The 14766-nt window shown below is 41.5% G+C and overlaps 1 protein-coding gene across 1 annotated transcript in view; it reads right to left on the bottom strand.

Moving 5' to 3' along the window:
- Window positions 1–14766, bottom strand: part of magi2b (membrane associated guanylate kinase, WW and PDZ domain containing 2b) — a 117734-nt gene that overhangs the window by 22725 nt on the left and 80243 nt on the right. Inside the window, exons 7-11 of the mRNA XM_030794276.1 lie at window positions 3977–4034; window positions 3292–3413; window positions 2802–2984; window positions 972–1480; window positions 718–883 (exon numbers count right to left, since the gene is read on the bottom strand). Of these exons, the coding sequence (XP_030650136.1) occupies window positions 718–883; window positions 972–1480; window positions 2802–2984; window positions 3292–3413; window positions 3977–4034 (1038 nt within the window). The remainder of the gene's footprint in view (window positions 1–717; window positions 884–971; window positions 1481–2801; window positions 2985–3291; window positions 3414–3976; window positions 4035–14766) is intronic.

Below are 14766 nucleotides of genomic sequence, written 5' to 3'. Positions count from 1 at the left end.
GGTGTGATTTTTGACTCTAGTCTCTCGCTAGTCACTCATATCAAGAACACAACCAAAACTGCCTTTTATCACCTCCGTAACATTGCTAAAATTAGGCCCTTTCTAAGTATGGCTGATGCAGAAACCGTTGTTCACGTGTTCGTCACGTCTCGCCTCGATTACTGTAATGTTCTTTACTCTGGCCTGCCTCTAGTACCAGTAGTCTTCAGCTGGTCCAGAATGCTGCTGCTAGAATTCTGACCAGAACGAGGAAGTTTGATCACATTACCCCTGTCCTGGCTTCCCTTCACTGGCTCCCAATTCATGCAAGGGCAGATTTTAAGATCCTCTTATTAACATATAAAATTTTACATGGGCTTGCACCTTCCTACCTGTCCGACTTAATTACACCCTATAACCCACCTGCGCTCTCAAGATTCTGGACTATTAGTCATTCCAAGAGTTACAAAGAAGTCAGCTGGCAACCAAGCCTTTTCCTACCACTCCCTTCCTCTGGAATGGTTTACCTACAGAAGTTAGGGAGGCAAACTCTCTCCATACCTTTAAAACGACACTAAAGACTTATCTATTTTCTCGAACTTATGCATAATATAATTTTGATTTAACTTTGTTATAGACATGTAAAGCCCTTTGAGACTATAAATAGTGATACTGGGCTCTAAATAAACGTATTATTATTATTATTATTATTATCATAATAACCCAGCGACACCTCACCTGCTCCTGTTCCTCTCTGGACGAGGAGTGTGGTCTCCACCCCCACAGCACAGTCCTTCAGCAGCTGCACTACCTGGGCGTGGCTCAGTCCCTGGAGGCCATGCTGATTAATCTCCACAATCACATCACCTTCACATAAGCCTGGGCACCCCTGTGGCTCCAGCACCTACATCAGACAGCCACAGTCAGCCCACACCCTCTTGCTCCAGGACAAAGCCTCCACACAGCTGACAGTGCAGTGAGGCATGACTCACCTGCTTGACGCGCTGGCCCATGGGGCTGTCCGCTATGGTAAAGCCAAAGCCCTCCGCTCCTTTGGTCATGCTTAGACTGAGCAACTCAGCCATCCCATGGGCTCCGGCTGTAGCCCCCGATGATGACGCCATGGAAACACTATCGTCAGGCAGAGCAGCAGGTGTGGTGAGAGAGGGTGGCTGGGAGCCATCAAGATGGGTGTCGCCAGGGTGGGGCATCTGGGTGAGCCCCTCTCCATGTTCAGGTACCAGTCGACCAGTCAAAGACATATACTCCATATAATTATCATAACTGTTTCTTCCATTGAGCAGAAGCGGGTGGTCGACCAGACCTAGGGGGGGCATGGAGGAGCTGGCCAACGGGTCCTCAGGATCATATGGCAGTGGGTAACCACGGCAAAGCACCAGGGTTACACTCTGACCAATGGGCACAGACTGGAAGAGCTTGACTACATCTGCATGTGTGGTGCCCAGGACACAAATGTCATTGATGTAGACAATGACATCACCTAGATGAAAGAGGACAGCAGTGAACATAGGAGGACTGACACACAGATAAACACACACACACACACACATACATAAAGGCACACATACACTTACGCACACACACACACACACATACACACACAATACAAACAGGCACACATACTCATAGGCACACGTGTGTGCGCGCGCACACACGCACACACACACACACACACACACATATACAGAAGATACAGACATACACACATACACAGGGTCAGAAGATACAGACATACACACACATACACAGGGTCAGAGGGTACAGACATACACACACATACACAGGTTCAGAGGGTACAGATATACACACACATACACAGGGTCAGAAGACACAGACAGACATACACACACACATACACAGGGTCAGAAGATACAGACATACGCACACACACATAAACAGGGTCAGAAGATACAGACATACGCACACACACATACACAGGGTCAGAGGGTACAGACATACACACACATACACAGGGTCAGAAGACACAGACAGACATACACACACACACACACACACAGGGTCAGAAGATACAGACACACACACACATACACACACACACACAGGGTCAGAAGATACAGACATACACACACACACATACACAGGGTCAGAGGGTACAGACATACACACACATACACAGGGTCAGAAGACACAGACAGACATACACACACATACACAGGGTCAGAGGATACAGACACACACACACACACACACACAGGGTCAGAAGATACAGACATACACACACACACAGGGTCAGAATAAAGGCATGTCTCTTGAGGACAAAAAGAGAATCTAAAGTTCTTGCTGTTAATGACAGGTCTCAATGGTTAAAACAACCTGAGGAGAGAAAGCGACAGAGACAGAGACGCAGGCAGGGGGCTGAGTTCTCTGAAAATAGACCCTATCAACAGTGCATAAGAGCACAAAAGCAAAAGACATGCAGGTGTGTGCAAAACCACCATTTGACAGAAATCTTTTATGTTTAAGTCTAAACTCAGACTTTTAACCACAGACTGGTTAACCTCTGGTTTTGCGTTTAAGATAGCTCTCAAACAAACCCACTTCCTTTTTTGGAATGTGATCACAAAGACATAAGCACACATGACTAGACCTTTCCCTCAGAAACAAGTCTTTGACCCCTGAGGTAAAACTACATGTACAGTCGTGCAGCCACAAAGCTGCAGCCAAGAGAACTTCAGCACAAAAATACCAACATAAACCTACACACTTAACTCTCTTCTGTGGCATTACACCTTAGTCAGCTCTTCATGCTTCAAGGTTTACCTGTGTCCATAAAGGTTTACCTGTGTCCATCTTGCCATCCTGTGCAGCAGGACCATCAGGAATAACACTTTTGACCTGCAGGAACTCGTCTGGTTCATCTCCGCCGATGATGGTGAAACCAAAGCCCATGTTACTCTTTTGTAAGGCGGTGGTAAGGAAAGTGCCCTTCAGCTGAGTGGCATCTCGTGTGAAGGGAGGTTTCTCTGGGTATCCAAGACCAAAAGATTTAATAGAGAAATCATTCAAAGCCACACACAATGGTTTGTCAACACGCTAAAGAGCTTTAGCATGCCACTGAACTTTTTTGTGGCTTCTCAAAAGAGATCTAAACACTCCAGAGCCTGTTTATGCATAAACGACAAATTATCCATTCTATTCAATCCTAATTATCTATCAGTGTTTTCAGAGGCACATATAAAGAATTGCAAATATAACGTGAACTCTGATGGGGGACCATTTACATGCATGGATATAAGACGCATGGACAAACTGTTAGGAGAGACAAGGTACCTCTGTACATAGTTGGCAGAGGCAATGCTGACAGCCCTTGACTCTGCATCTGCTGCTGCTGCTGCAGTCTCCGTTTGGCCTCCAGAACAGGATTCTCAAACTGCGTCCTTCTGTTGATATGACTTAGAAAAGAAACAGGAATTTTAGATGGGAAACGTGAAGGGAGTTGGGAAACAAAGCAAAAAACATACCTGACAAATGCGAATCTAAGAGCTGACAGTGGAGGTTTAGTATCTAGACATGAACTCTGTTTTCTCTAGTTTTGAGGTATTTTTACTCTGTATTTTTTGTTAGGTCTCAGCTCAAGAGTTGAAAATCATCTTTTAATGTTCTTGCTCAGAAAACCTGGTGTTTCTGTTAAAGACAGGAAATTCATAGTTTTAGACTTCAACAAAGTATCAGTTGCAATCTAAATGTCATTCCCCAAACACATACATAAGCACTGGCCAACTCATGACGAGGAACATTAAACATTTTTTAAGTGTTTCTGTGTGAGCAGCAGGGTGTATGAAAGAGAATTTTTGTCTGTATATGTAAATCACTTGTGTATGTAACAGCTAAGTGTCTCTGTATAGTTAGTCACTATTTCTCATTCAGAACAATGGACCTTTATAAAAAGTCATAAACTTGTCATTAACACTGTCAAGTGTAGAGTGAAGAGCAAACAGTGAAGATATGAGCTTACTCAACATAGTAGCTGCCGTAAATAGGGTCATCAATTTTCTCCCAGCCATACGGAAGTTCTGGAAAGAAAAAATACCCAAATGTTGTGAAGTCACTAACAACAATGCAGCTCTGACCTTGCAATTCTGTTAACTTTCATGAGAGTCTCTACCTCTGAGTGCGAGACTGAATCACTCTTTCTGAACCACTGCCTGATTCACTGCCTCTGAGTCACTCTGAGTCGCTGCCTCTGAATCACTGCCTCTGAGACACTGACTCTGAGTAGCACACTGCCACATTGCCTCTGAGTCGTTTTTGAATCTTTACCTTAAAATCAGACACTAAGAGCTCTCCATTAACATAAGCCAAGTATATCACCATGACAACACAGGCCTATTATGCAACATTCCAGATGCTTTAGTTTTGGACCAAACTGAAGAAAACCTGATGAGTAATGAAGGACATACTAAATCATAGATTATTTAAACATCAGATGACAAAACTGAGTTTGCCTATGGCAGTGCCCTGCCTTAACTCCAAACATTTCCACACACAGTTACATATGAATTAAAACAGTAAAAAAATGTTATAGGTTTACTCAGTGCAGCACCAGCACATGCACACATACAGATATGTGCCTGTTTAAAGGTCTAGTTAATGAACATATGGCTAAAAAAAGATCATTAGTTACTCTAGCGCGGTTTCAGTAGAGTGAAAACACCTGAAGCCTGACTGAAATATTTCAAACAGACTGTTAGAGGACATATGGGCTATCAGCTGAGCAGCTACAATTTTTTCAAGTATTTTTGAAAGAAACAGGAGATTAGAGATTGGCCTATAATTATTTAATGCTTCGGGGTCAAGGTTCGGTTTTTTAAGTAAAGGCCTGATCACGGCTGTTTTAATAGCGGAGGGTAAAACACCAGACTTAAGTGACATATTTAGAGTGTTTAAGATTGTTGGGCCGAGAACCGAGAAAAGCTCTATGTAAAGTTTAGCAGGTAGGGGATCAAGGAGGCAAGAAGCTGGTTTAGCAGAGTGCACCAATTTGGACAGCGCGTCTAGAGAGATAGGGTTAAATTGAGTTAAAGGGTGCACATCCTGACTAATCTTAGGTGCAGTAATGGAGCGTGCAGGCAGTCTGATTTGATAAATCAATTTTAAAATTACAACGAATTAAGTCTATTTTTTGCGAGAAAAATTCAACAAAATCGTTTGCATTAAAAGGCTAGATTGAGGGGAGTGATTCTGGGTAAGTTTAGATACTGTATATAAAGGAACCTGGGGTTATTTTTGTTAACATGAATTATTTTCGAGTAATACCCGGATTTGGCTGTGTAGAGAGCGCGTTTATAATCTATCAGGCTGTCGTGCCATGCGAGGCGGAAAACCTCTAGTTTGGTTGCCTGCCAGTTTCTTTCCAATTTCCTACACACCTGCTTCAGCGCGCTGGTTTCATTATTAAACCAAGGTGTTAAGTGTTTACGCTTATTTTTTACAGTGAATGGTGCTACCGTATCTAGTACATTACGAAGGGTAGAATTTATGCTGTCCGTGAAGTTGTTCAAAAATCTTTGTTGATAATTGAAAGAGTTGAGAGCAGTAGGAAGCAGATCAGCGAGCACAGCAGTGGTGGAAGCATTAATGCGACGGCAGCTACGAACCACGGTAGAGACAACTGGAGTAAACGGAAGAGTTCAAGTTTCAAGTTTATTAGTTTATTGGGCTCTAGCCCAATTCAAGTTTATTGGGCTAGAGCCCAATATCACTGTTTACAGTCTCAAAGGGCTTTACAGGCCACAACAGTCAAAATCTAAACAGGACGGCACCCCCTGACCTAATCCTCATGGCGGGCAAGAAAAAACTCCCCAAAAACCCAATGGGAGGGGAAAATGGGAGAAATCTTGAGAGGGACCACAGAGAGAGGAGACCCCTCCTTGGCCAGACAGGTGTGCAATAGGTGCTGACCCAGCAGGCAGTTACAATTGCAAGTAAATTAGAGCATGAACAAAGGGGATGGCGATGCTGACAGGAGGCTGACAGAGGGATGAAAGATGATAACACCAGGATGGATGAGTCCAGAGGGCAGGAGAAGTCAGGATCAGTGGTATCTCAGGAGTAACATGTGTGGTGAGTAGCATGTGTGGCTCGACAGAGAGAGAGAGAGAGAGAGAGAGAGACATTGTTATATGTTCATTTCCACATAATGGTTAAGGGAAAATATACATCGTGTGCCGAGTGCAGGCAGGGACTCCAGCAAGACTAGCTATTACAGCATAGTTAAAAGGGAGAGCTAAAAGGTAATACGGACATGATGGCACTCTGGGACACAAGGCGGCCACCCACTCCACCGTCAAAAAACCTGAGTTACTTGGAAAGAATTAAGAAAATGGTCTGAGAGGGCAGTGGAGTAAGGAGAGACGACAACGTCAGAGATATCTAGTCCACGAGCTAGAATAAGATCTAAAGTGTTGCCACTGAAATGAGTTGGTTCGTAGATATATTGGTTAAAGCCAAAAGTGTCTATGATAGCTGTAAAAGCTTTATTAAGTGAATCAGAATTGTTATTGATGTGCATATTTAAGTCCCCCAGTATCAGGATTTTATCCACTCAAGTAAGAATAACAGAGATAAATTCAGAAAACTCATCTAGTAATTGAGGGCCCGAGGGGACGATAGAGCACTGCTATGAGAAAAGATGAGGCAGTACCGGATTGCTTCACGAAGAGCAACTCAAAAGAGTCAAAATAAGGGAAAATGAGGGTGTTAGGAGAAAATTTAGTATTATAGATTAGAGCTACACCCCCACCTTGCTTTGCTGCCCTAGCAGAATAGGAACAGGAATAGTTAGGGAGTGAAGCTTCATTTAAAGGGAGAAAAACGTCTGGCTTTAACCAAGTTTCACACAAACCCATCATGCCAAGGCTGATCAGGCCGCTAACAAGCAACGCCTTTGGTGAAAGCGATCTGATATTGATAAAACCAAACTTCAGCATCACCGGACTTACAGTAATCATATAGGAGGAGGGAGTCAGTTGAATCGGAACTAAATTGCAACAAAATATGGTCTGTTTGACTCTAGACTGAAATGAGCTACGTGGGCGTGAAAGTACACTAATGGGAAAAATGTCACTACCAGCTATATACATAGTACATACTCTTAACATTATCTATATATATATACTCTTAACATTATGATGTTCATTATAATGAAAATGAACCGTTAGAAGGATACTTCGAAGAGGGCGACGGGTTTTCTCGTTGTTACTGTTGTCTCTGCCTGACAAGTGCTCCAGCTCTTTTGCCCCGCTTCCTTCTCCAGCTCCGTTTACAAGGTGTAGCAGGTAGGCTAAACAATTTAAATCTAAACAAATGGAAGCCCGCTGAGTCTGTTGAATAATTTTTGGCTATAAAATGCGTATTCTTTGTAGATCTGATGTCGACCAAAGTCTGCCTATTGTAGGTGATCATAACGTTCAAAATTATAGTGTTCTTGCATAAAATAGTGTGAATAAATGAACAAGTTAAATTTAAGGAAGAGCTCAGAGAACGACAGCCATCTTGATGGCGCGTTACCGTTAAACTATATATATACATATATATCAAACTCACACAATCACACACTCCCTGAGTAACCTAGAACAAGCTTTAAACCTCTTTCAAAATCCTAGCGAGAGCACAGCAGTGACGGAGCAATGATAGAGCAGTGACAGAGAGGCGATAGAGTCACCGGTCAGCACAGGCTGAAACAGTCACATACTTCTCATGTTCTCCTCATTCCTAGTGCAGTCTAATAGGGCACATGCACACTCCTGGTCTACATTACAGTGATAGAACTGAATGTCACTTAGTGATATGTCACTGTGATGGGACTGAATGCCTGATGATGTCACAATGATGGGACTGAATACCACACAGTGAAATGTCACAGTGATAGAACAGAATGTCTCTCAGGGACAGGTTACGGTGATAGATCGGAATGCCACTCAGTGACATGTTACACTGATGGAACAGAATGTCACTCAGTGACATGTTACACTAATAGAACTGAATGTCACTCAGTGACATGTAACACAGATGGGACAGAGTTTTAGTGATGGAAGAAGCAGGCGTGATAGCTCCTAGGGCCTTTGCACTCTCCAGAAGGATGGAAGAAATCATTGCCCCCGCACACGCACATGCGCACACGCACACACACGCTTTGACAGATTTATTCTCCGTCATGTATTGACTGTTTGTACGAATAAACTGTTTGCACATAAGGACGGGTTAACACACACAAGCATACATATTCAGACCATAACATGGACTAAGTACAAACTCTTATCAGATTAAATGCCAAATCTTTACTGATCACTGTCATTGTGATTTTGTTGTGTATGTGATGTCCGATGTAGGGATGCTTATTTTGACATTTTTTTCTGACCGATAACCCACGCTCGTTAACCGACCATTAACAGCCATAACCGACAAGATGTACTATTTAGAATGGACGATTGTCAGTGACCCATTAAAAATATCAGTAAAACGAATGTTTTTTAGTTTGTCTGTTTGTTTTTTTCATAAGATGGGTTTTATTTTTACATGTGTGTCACCGGCATAATAGCCTATAACTTAAAATAAGTAGCAGATAATAGCCAGACTTTCTAATGTATAAACAGTTCAACAAAACGAAAACACACGTTTAATCCTCCAGCGCTGAGAGCACTATAACAAAAACCTCCTCCTCCGCTCTCAGCTAATTAATGAAAACAACCAACAGGTTAACAAAACAGAAACTGGTGGTCACATTTTCAGACCTCAAAATAAAATAAACAAGCCAGGCATACCCCAGTCCTCAGCATAGCGGACAGCTTGTCTACTAGTTTTTAGTCAGAAATAGCAATAGGTTGACATTCTGTGGGGTTAGTCTGGTGCGCAGTCTGTTGACTGTGAGACTCGTGGTGGAGAATACCAACTCACATGTCCCCACCGATGTCCAAGGGGGGGGGGGGGGGGAATATAGAAAAAAAATAGATATATAATAATATAATAATATAATATAACATAATAATAATAAGAAGAAGAATATATAATATAATATATATATATATATATATTTATATATATATTTTTGTGTGTGTGTGTGTGTGTGTGTGTACACATGTTTTTTAAAACCGTTTAACTGTATTAATCGGTCAAAATCCTTGTTGTCGGTTAATGGTCCGTTAATGTTGTCAGTTAACGGTTAATTATTAACATGTCTAGTCCGATGTCTCCGTTTACTGTTGTGAAAAGAATCAGAAAGAGAGATTAACGTTAGCAGTCAAAATATTCCATAACTCTATTGATTAAGTTGGCCAACAATTCACTTTGTCATATTCCACTATCTCCATGTTACTGTTTAAACTACTATGTTATGTTGTGTTGTCCTTACATAAATGTTGAATGTAAGCTGTGTGATTGTTAAATGTAAGTTCTGTTGTCTAACTGTTTGATGTTTCCCGGTGTGAAAATCGCCAAAATGATGAAAAGGAAACCCGTATGTCACAGGCTTAGGCATTTTACTATAAAAGTCCCGCAAAGTGCACTTACATCATATCCTGTTTTAAACTATAAAAGCCTTCCATTTTGGTTTAGACTTGGGTTGTGAGTAGGTGTGTGAATTCTATACTTGAGTAAGGAAATAATTGAGAAAGCCGATGCAGTATTTATGTCTTGTTTCCCCCTGCAGGAATTCTGTCAATGGTGTATATACTTTATTAATTTGGTTTGGTTTTTCCTTTTTCTTCAATTTTCCCTGTTTGTTGGCACATAAATAAATTCACTGGGTGATCAGCCACTAACCACCAACTTGACTCCTGCTGCCTCTTTGCCTAAGACCGCTCCGTCACACATGCGCACACACACGCACACATACACACACAGTGTGACAATATCAGGAGATATGTGCTTATATGTAAAGAAACCCCTCAGGATTATGACAATGCACAGGAGACAAAGAGACAGAGAGATGAGCCCAGTGCTCCAGTGCAGGCCATGAGTGTGTGCAGATGGCAAGGCCTGTGTGTGTGAGATAGTAAAGGGAGGTGAGTCTTTACTTCTGAAAGGATGTCATAAATCCAGAAAGATAACACACAACATGCCAGGATAGGAAGCACAGATAAAGAAGGATAAAACTGATCTTTAAAAATGACTAAACATTATAGTACTATGTGGGGCTGCCCTCTGAAAGTCGACCAGTCGAATCATCGGTGGGAGACCCATCAGTCTAAGATTCTTCAAGTAAAGCAGTCGTTGTTGTTTTAACAACAGGATAGAACAGATAGAAACTTACAAAAATACACAGGGATAACAGCTCAGTTGGGGAATTATAAATAAGCGGAATAATAAATATATTTTTATATTCTAGCAGAGCATTTTTGAGACAATGTGTGAGGGGAATTCTAGACTTAGACAACATTACGATTCACAGTGATACTTAAAAGGCACCTCAGCCACTATTCAAAATGAATTTCTATAGTGCATGTTCATTGTATACCAGAAGGAGGTTGCCAAGCAGGTGTCAGAGGCTCCTTTCGTTGCTGTTCAAGCAGACGAGACAACAGACGTGTTCTGCAAATCGCAGATGGTAATTGTGCTACGCTACATGAATGGAACGACAGTGAAAGAGAGATTTTGGAGATTCAGTGAGGTGAGGGACAAAACAGCTTCTGGTCTTGCCAATGCTATAAAAGACACCCTCGAGCCATTATGCCGTATGGATAAATTAATAGCGCAAACCTATGATGGTGCGGCGGTGATGAGTGGGCGCATCAGTGGAGTTCAGACACTGATGAAAGAGTTTTATCCGAATACACAACTTGTGCATTGTTACACACACCAGCTAAACCTCACCCTGCAGCAGGTGTGCTCAGCAAGAAAATCTGATTTGAAAGTGTTCTTTGTAGATTTATCTGCTTTTCGCCATTTTTTTTCCAGTTCACCAAAGAGAACAGCCACACTAGCAGAGACTACTCGATGGAATTTCAAAAGCAGAACAGTGAATGCTGTTTGAGAGAACTGTGTGGATATCAAAGACTGTCTAGATAAGATACGTACTGAACCGGGATGGGGCAGTGTTACCATACGTTAAGCCTACGGCCTCTCCATGCATCTGGAGGATGAGAAATTTCCACAGTTTTGCAGTTTTTCTACAAGCTTATGCCAGAAGTTGACATTCTGTATAACATACTGCAAAAACGAGATGTAGATGCAACCACAATCAACCGTGCAATGGAAAGCTTCAAAAACAGCGTGGGTTGACTGAGAGAGAGAGCGGATGTAATAGCTGAGGAGAGAGCAAACACTGGGACTAAATGGAGAAAACTAAATACTGCTGCTGTAATAAAGGAGGCTTGTGACACTGTGGTAGCGCAGGTAGAGGAGAGATTTTGCCAAAGCGACCACCTTATCGCTGCACAACTTCTACAACTTCAACTGTACACTCTTCAGCAAGTTTGTCAAATCATTTCCCAGTGCTGAACCTGAATGTGCAATCAAAATTTGGCCAGTAGCAAATAAAGTTAAGCTAGAAACTGAGTTGAAGTCCCTGTACGATCACTCTGAGTTGCCTGTGGGAAATACACTGTCTCTGCTTCAGTTAATTCACGAAAACAACCTTCAGGATGCCTTACACGAAACAGTGTTGCTGCTAAAAATCATAATTACTACACACTACACCACTGCTCAATGCTATCAATTGAAAATGAATTCATTCATGGATTGGTGGACTTCGACAGAAAAGTTATTGACAAGTTTGCCCAGATGAAAGGTTGTCGTGCATCTTTTCTTTTCAAGCAGCGAAAGTCACTGGTGAGTCCATTTTGCATTATTACGTGGCGTGTTATTTTGGCTGTAGGTTAAGGAAAGCAGTGAGTTTCCCTGCTCTGAAATGTTGCTTTGGATGTGTTACAGTTGCAGACCACAATGATTGTAGAGTGTCGGGAGTAGATGGACGGGGCTTCCCAGCCTTGGTGCGATGGACTGTTGTTAGCCCCAGTTCGTAATTGTTCAATTATATTTCCCTCTTGTAGGAATACACATACAGCAGAAGTGTATGTGTATTGTTCAATTATATTTCCCTCTTGTAGGAATACACATACAGCAGAAGTGTATGTGTATTGTTCATCTTCATCTTTGTGTAGTGTTGTTAATTCTTGTGCTAGTGTAATGTCATCCATGTACCGTGAATGTAATTGTCTGCGTGAATGATGTACCTCCCTTCTGCCCTATCATTAACTTAAATATGTTACTGCTTGAGTATTGCTATTGTTCAATAAATGTTGGGTTACCAAAAAAGAATGAACGGAGTGTCATTACTTGAAAGAAAGTTTCTGCCACGGCATATAGCTTGGTAACTTAAGATTTGTACCGTGATGTAGTATTACAAGAAAACTGGTTGTATGAGACCAAGTGCCGTTGATACTCTGGCCACTGACATCCCTGTGTCCACTTCCACTAAGTCCTGTGCTGTATTACGTTAATATGTGTGTTTGTTTGGATTCATTGAGTGAGCAGGTTTGTGTGTAGTTTCACTGACAAGTCGGGTGCTGCCAATACAGACTTTATTGTGCCCCACCAGACTTTCCGCGCCAGAGACCCCACTGGCTATAACCATGTCTCAGAAGAAGTCTCACGTATGGCGGCATTTCAAACTTTTGAAGGGCAAATCTGACAAAGTTAAATCCAAACTCTATATGCAAGAATTCACTTATCATTCAACAACATCGAATATGGTAAACCACTTGAAACGTGTTAGTTGCATAGCAATGCGGACACTCACAAAGACACTGAAATAAAGTTGGTGTTAGATTGGATCGGCAGGAGGGACACTCTGCTGTGATTAGTTGTTACGTTGTTAGGCAACTGCTGACGCTCCAGCTGTATCTGTATCACAGCTGATATTCTCACCGTATCTGACAGAGATTTTAAAATACTCATGCGAATGGCAACTCAAATGTCAAAAAGGCACAATTAAACAACTCCATCGATCTACACTCTTTTATTAAAGGAGTGGCAGAGGAGTCGCAGACAAAGTTTATTATTTTTTCTGTGGACCGCAATTACAATGATAAAGGTAAAGAAATTAACAGTGAACAAATGATTGCTAGCTAGAAAGCAAAGCCAACCAAAGGGTTTCTGAGGAGAATTGGCTAAAAGTGAGGTAACTAACGTTACTGTTGTGGGTGAATCAGTGAATAAGTTGATTAAGGAAAATGTGATGAGAAAAAATTGATAAATTTGCTTGTCACAAGGTCAAGTGGTGTTATTTATTATCAGTGTATACATGATCATAGAAGCAGCTGTGACACAATGCACCTGTTCACCTCAATTGTGTTGATATACTATGACTACCCACTGTCACTAAGGAGAGATAGTTGATTAAGGAAATAATCAACAGGAGCTCCTGTTAAATGGGACAAGACCGACAACTGGTTAGTTAGCTAGCTAGCAAGGTCTGCTACATTTGCGGAAACCCAAAAAAAAACAGTGTAGCCAAGCAGGACAATAATATGGAGAGCATTAATATTACGTTTAATCACAAAATACAGATAACGCAGCTGTCAGCTGATGATGATACTGAAACGTATTACTAGCTACCTCAGAGACTACCCATAGTTGGGCACTGTATGATGTATCATTTTTACTGTGTAGACTATTCCAACCAGTATTGACTACACTGTTGTCTAATTAAAGGCTGAGAAGTTATGCCTTTAACTGTGTTAATACTTTGCACCTGGCTGTTGCATTGGATATAAAGTAATGAAACGACTATGATGTTTGTCTTTGATTCTGAGTTACTGTCTATAACTACAAACTCCCCAATTTACCACATAAAATACAAAGTAATGAGCAGTGTAATGTAATTACTTTTCAAAAGGAGTAACAAGTAAAGTAATTCCATTACAGTTTAAAGAAGTAATTTGTAACATAACTAATTACTCTGAGTAACTACCCCAACACTTCGTTATACAGATTGGCAACCTTTACCCACGAACCGGGTCTACTGGCAATGGGGTGGCGGTTCTGGGATGCCAGCCACTGAATTCACTCGGATCCTATTTATGTTTGTGGGATCTAAAAGGCTTGCCTGCCATCAAGGCAAGGACCTCGCCTTAACCCAGAAGCAGAAGTATGCCGAGGAAAAGGCTAAAACGATGGTGAGTTTACTCTGTGTACGCATGACACACACACAGACTTGACATGCACGAGAGTAAGCACATTCCGAGGCACTATGAAATATCTAGGTCTATGTAATTAATTTAGAAATGTACTGATTCGTCCTATATTTTCACATAGAAAACATGGACAACAATGAACAACTGGTACTCATAAAATGGGAATACGTCAGCCTCTGTGCAGTATCCATTTGTCTCCTTTACCTGTGTTGCCTACACCTTCACATACTTTCCAATGTCAGCCTTGAGTGTTCATAGACAGTCTACCAACGTTAACTGATCTTAGTAAAGACTGTATGCACAGAACGTAAATGTAAATGAATTAAGCACAAACAATTCTTCAATTCCTTTACAATTTCCCTTACATTATGCAGATGGTGGACCACAGTTTTGGCAGCTAGAGATCTCTTTGGCAAGACACAAAAAAGGTGGGATGCCCAGCCACCAGATCAATCAATAAGATTGCAACATTCCCTAAATTCAAGGTTGGTCTAATAAATTGTACTGCTGCAGTGATGTGATAGGGCCTACAAAATAATCTGGACATACTTAGTTTTCCCTCTTTTTTAGATATTTTATTGAGCTAGGATAGTCAAGAGTAAACAGAAAATTA

This window comes from Chanos chanos, chromosome 2 (genome assembly GCF_902362185.1).
Source record: "Chanos chanos chromosome 2, fChaCha1.1, whole genome shotgun sequence".
Lineage (NCBI taxonomy): Eukaryota > Metazoa > Chordata > Actinopteri > Gonorynchiformes > Chanidae > Chanos > Chanos chanos.
The sequence above is the reverse complement of the archived record's forward strand: the minus strand, read 5'-3'. Positions and strand labels throughout refer to the sequence as shown.